Raw genomic sequence first — 5,000 nt, forward strand, 5'->3', positions numbered from 1 at the left:
CAGGGGGTGGAGACGGGTAGGTTTAGGTATATGTAAGGTGGGAGGAGTTGGATCTGGATCTTGTGTTCTGCAGTGAGGACCATCTCGCTACATCACTCTTCTTTTTGGCAGCTGTATTTCATAAATATGTAATCAGACAGTTCTAGCATCAAGCCAATTATACTTAAGTAGTTATATAGCCTATATACTTACCATTCTGAATAATATTTTTATATTTAATTTTCACCTGCTGCCACGTTCTTTTCTCCCCACTGAAGTTAATTGCTGCCGTTTAAAAAAAAAGTTCAATAAAAGTTTCCTCAAAATAAGTGAAAATGCATAGTAATAGATACATACATACAAACAAAAACAAAATATATATATATATATAATTTCATAAATGTTTTCCTGTTTGAATGTGCCTGATATTTCATTAGATCGTACGAAGACATTGCTACTTACGCATTCAGTCGATCAGCAATTATTTGCCAGCCTTTCTCTCTTATTTTATTTACTGCAGCAGTGTAACGTTAATTCAATCTTTCAGTTCTTCGTACGATTCTAAGAGCAGGAGCTGCTCTCTCTTTACTGATCGATTAGATCCATGTTCGGCCTCTAGTGCTGCTTAAGAAAGGCGTGTTCGCGCAATTATGTTGACTGCAAGCCTGGCTCGAATTAGTGAGATTGCGTCATCTTAAATTGTCGTTTATGAAACCGCTTTAGTCCCGATTAATTTGTTAGGTTTTGGACGTTAATCCTTGCTTATTTTAGCGAAACAGCCCTGACCTGTCGGTGTCTTTAAACAACAACAACGCAATGCAATGTTCTCAAATGTCAACTGGATGAACTGGCTTTCTTTTAATATGATTTATTGTTATTGGTGTTATTTGTTAACCTGCTGATATTATATTTTACAGCTGGTTTCAGCCTTTTACGTGTAACTGGTGCTGTCTTTTGTTCATTTGTAACGTCAGTGAATCGTCTAAAAACTCTGTAATTCGCACTGTTTACTGTTCATTGAAATGATTAATTATTATCTTTTACAGGTCTTGTAAATATGACTTTAAAGGCAGCGTTTTATTGACTGAAGCAGCTATATGTGTGTGAAAAAACCATGTGCCACTCACACACACACACACACACACACACACACTTGTAATACCTGTCATACCTTTGTCATTATACAAATTTATGTCCTCATTTGTCACAAAAACACGCACACACACTCTCTCACACACACACACACTCACACACACACACTCTCTCACACACACACTCACTCTCTCTCACACACACACACATGGTTTCAGGATGAGGTTGGGTGTCACTTATGACTAAACAGACCACAGTTTTAGTTATCTTGGCAACTTTATTGACTTTACATACAAAAATAGAAACAAAGAGCAAGAATATATAAATAAACTGTTTGTTTTGTACATGTTTGCTCTAAACATTATAGATAACCCTGACGTGAGAACCACAGAGACCGCAAACATAAGGCAGAGATTCAGTGACGCTGACGCCGCAAGAGAAACTTTCACATAACATTACATTCATACTCGAATGATCTACAAATCTAACATAAACCACAGAAAATAAATACACAGTGACACAACAGAACGAGTGTTTGGAGTGATTGCATTTGCTTCATGAGGTAGCTTCAGTTCATCGCTCTTGCTTCAGGATCTCGCTGTTTTTGTCATATGAGTAAGTGCATAGTAGCTTATTATTGAGTCGTTTACAAAAACTACATTTACATGCTACCAAGCCACTAGCAACACACGGAACAGAACGACTGTTGGTAAATGTTCAGAAAGAGACACTCTGACTGATTCTTCACATTCATAAAACACTGCAGGTGTATAAATAATTCTTGAAAAAAGATGAGAAACCGGTTCCCACCAAACCTCATCACATCTCCAGCCACTGGTTGCCATGGCAATATGCCATACTGGGTTACTAGTGTAAGTGACGGACTTCAGTCTTTCATGTATTGATCCGTCAGCGTTCGTGCTCATCAAAGCGCCGTCTGATTGCCGCCGTACACACACTGCTGCGCGCCGATGCTGTGCTCCGCTGAGAACGCTGCGACTGCACTCCGGCTCCAGACGCAGTCCGGCTCTTTGGCCGAGACCAGGTCTCTCAGGATGCTGTCTATGACGGTCTGGTCCAGCAGCGGCTCCGGAGGCCAGCAGAGTGCGCCGTCAGGCTGCAGGTGGCGTGGCGTGCTGTAGGCGTCGAAGCTGCTGGCCAGAGAGCGGATCTGACGGGCCAGAGTCCCGATCTCAGCCCGCTCCGTCTCGCTGTAGAGGAAGCGTCCGTCAGCGGTGGGCGAGGCCTCGGGCGTGAGCAGATCGCCCTCATGAGGAAGAGGAAACACGCCGAAGACCTCCGGATGCAGAACGCAGTCTGCCGCAACCTCGCAGACGTCCAGCGCGGGCCGGAAGACGGGGACGAGGTGAGCGTCGAGCAGACAGACAGGAGGAACGGCGCAGGACGGGTCAGAGAATGCCTGAGACGGACAGAACCCATCCGCCAGCTGCTCGAGCGCGCCGTAGCCGTCAGACAGGAAGTCAGAGGAGTGGGAGGAAGTGGGGCTGTAGGGCGGTGTGGAGAAGGCCGGCTGCTCTCTGACCGCGAGCGAGGCGCTCCTGAGCTCCCCGTCTGTGCCGCCGGAGCAGTCGCTGGTCTCGGAGCTTCTCCTGAGCGGCTCGCGCTCTCTCGGTCTCTGAGCTGAGAGGACGGGACGCTGAGAGAGTTTGTCTTTGAGATACACCGCCTCCGCTTCACTGCGGACGAGAAACATTTCACATGCTGTTTGAGCAAAAGTGAGAAATCAGTCGCTGCTGAAGAGAGACGAATTAAAAGATGAAGATGTTCACCTGATGACGTGATTGGTGCAGGTGATCACTTCTCCGGCTCTGTCTATAGTCACACATATGTAGAGCCAGATCCACGACAGATCCTTACACAGCAGTCGGACCAGCATCTCTCCGTCTGCAGCGCCGTCATCTCCAGCTGTCAAACAAGAAATGTGTGTCAGTACATCAGTTCAATCAAGTGTGTTTACAGGCATCTGCACGACCGGTCAAAAGTTTGGGATCAATAAGATTTTATTAATGTTTCTGCTCATCAAAGCTGCATTTATTTGATCAAAAATACAGTAAAGAAAAGTGAAATATTATTACAATTTAAATCAGCTGTTTTCTATGTGAATCTCTGTTAAACAGTAATTTATTTCTGTGATGCGCAGCTGTATTTTCAGCATCATTACTCCAGTCTTCAGTGTCACATGATCTTCAGAAATCATTCTAATATGCTGATTTGCTGCTCGAGAAACATTTCTGATTATTATCAATGTTGAACACAGTTGTGCTGCACAATATTTTTGTGGAAACTGTGATACATTTTATTTTTCTGGATTCACAGATGAACAGAAAGTTCAAAAGAACAGCATTTATTTGAAATAGAAATCTTTTGTGTCATTATAAATGTCTTTACTGTCACTTTTGATCAATTTAATGCAGCCTTGACGAATAAAAGTATTAATTTCTCACCGAGCCCAAACGTTTTCACAGATGTGTATATTTGTGTTGACTCACTGAGTGTGCGATGGCAGCGGGCGGCGAGCGTGAGGTCATCCGGATGCAGGAGCTCGTACCACGATCGACCAATCAGCTCCTCTGCTGAGAAACCCAGGTGGAACAAGACACTGTGGAAACATATTTCAGCTCAGTCAACAATCATTCATTACATAATACAATTAAAAGCTCCCACATTCTGTCCTCCAGTCAAATCAATCCTCTCTAGAAGAAATGCATGCTATTGGTACATCAGCTTTGTAATGTGAGATGGGAGCAGTATGTTTGTACCTGTAGGGGGCGTGAGTGAGCCTCATGTCCGGTCTGTGGAGCGTCTGGAAGCAGGCGGAGGCCCTCAGGAGCTCGCTGTCCTTCAGTCTGTTGACTGTGGGCGTACAGAGGGCCACAAACAGAGCGGCGTCCGGCGGGCCGTCCTGGAATCGCCCCCTCACCAGCATGGAGCAGCAGCTGCTGTACTGGAGCCGGAGCGCTTTGGAGCTGTGCATGCGGCACACGAAGCTGCGCTCTGAGAGACACACGACATTAGAGCTGATCTGGACATCACATGACACGACACGGAGAGACAGAGCACCACACTCACCTGCGGAGACGTCCTGCTCTCTCAAAACAACTTTCACCGCTTCTGCATCACGACTGTCCATCATATCATAGAAAGTGTCTCCCTGAAGGACATCGACCTACAAAGCAATACAAACCGCTCAGGTCGTGTTCAAATACTGGGTACACAGTGGTTTCCATGCAATAATCGACACTATGAAAAATGACTCCAGTAAAAACAGAAAACCTCTATTGTAGCTGGTCAGAGACTTCAAAATATAAAACATGGGAAATGTAGTCATTCGTTTCAACAGAGCTATTTTTGTTGTGCTATTTTTTGACTGCAAAACTCAACTACATAAAGAGATTCAGACAATCAGACAAGTTTTCAATTTCGAGTAAGCTTTGAGTCTTAAACTTAAACACAAGTTCTCATGCATTTCATATTTTGTATTTCATATGTATTTTCACATTTTAGGGTTTGGCAGGCTGCAGTAACCTGACTGATTTTTGGCAATTGAAACCCAATGGAGGTCAAAATTTGTTCAGCCTTTTCAAAAACACATAAATGTGTCGAAACTCTGCATGCACATTTATGACCCTAAATGAGAAATATTCACAAAAATCCACGCAGTTTGAAAATCAAGTGTGGGTCAAATTGATTATAATGATCACTAATATAACAGGATAAATGTGTGTGCACATGAAACAGAACAGAAACCGTTTCACTCACCATTGACAGGCCGAGATATTCTGACACATTTTCAGACACATAGACCAGTTTCCCGTCTCTGGTCAAAGCCACAATAAATCCAGGCAGCGCTTGCAGAAAACTCTCCCACAGAGGAGAAGATAAATGTGTGTGCACAGAAACCGTTTCAC

The 5,000-nt window shown here is 44.0% G+C and overlaps 1 protein-coding gene across 2 annotated transcripts in view; it reads right to left on the bottom strand.

Annotated features, from left to right (window-relative positions):
- Positions 1–1,433: 1,433 nt before the first annotated feature.
- The window catches only part of LOC107672341 (neuronal PAS domain-containing protein 4-like), a 4,491-nt gene continuing 924 nt past the window's right edge, over positions 1,434–5,000 (bottom strand). The window contains exons 4-8 of one of the 2 annotated variants that reach the window (XM_016465488.1): positions 4,162–4,258; positions 3,852–4,086; positions 3,582–3,691; positions 2,862–2,997; positions 1,434–2,768 (exon numbers count right to left, since the gene is read on the bottom strand). In XM_016465488.1, coding sequence (XP_016320974.1) covers positions 1,997–2,768; positions 2,862–2,997; positions 3,582–3,691; positions 3,852–4,086; positions 4,162–4,258 — 1,350 coding nt within the window. In that variant the 3' untranslated portion in view covers positions 1,434–1,996. Of the gene's footprint in view, positions 2,769–2,861; positions 2,998–3,581; positions 3,692–3,851; positions 4,259–5,000 lie in introns of both variants that reach the window. The other variant, XM_016465487.1, reaches the window with a different exon arrangement.

This window comes from Sinocyclocheilus anshuiensis, unplaced genomic scaffold (assembly GCF_001515605.1).
Source record: "Sinocyclocheilus anshuiensis isolate Anshui unplaced genomic scaffold, SAMN03320099.WGS_v1.1 scaffold92, whole genome shotgun sequence".
Lineage (NCBI taxonomy): Eukaryota > Metazoa > Chordata > Actinopteri > Cypriniformes > Cyprinidae > Sinocyclocheilus > Sinocyclocheilus anshuiensis.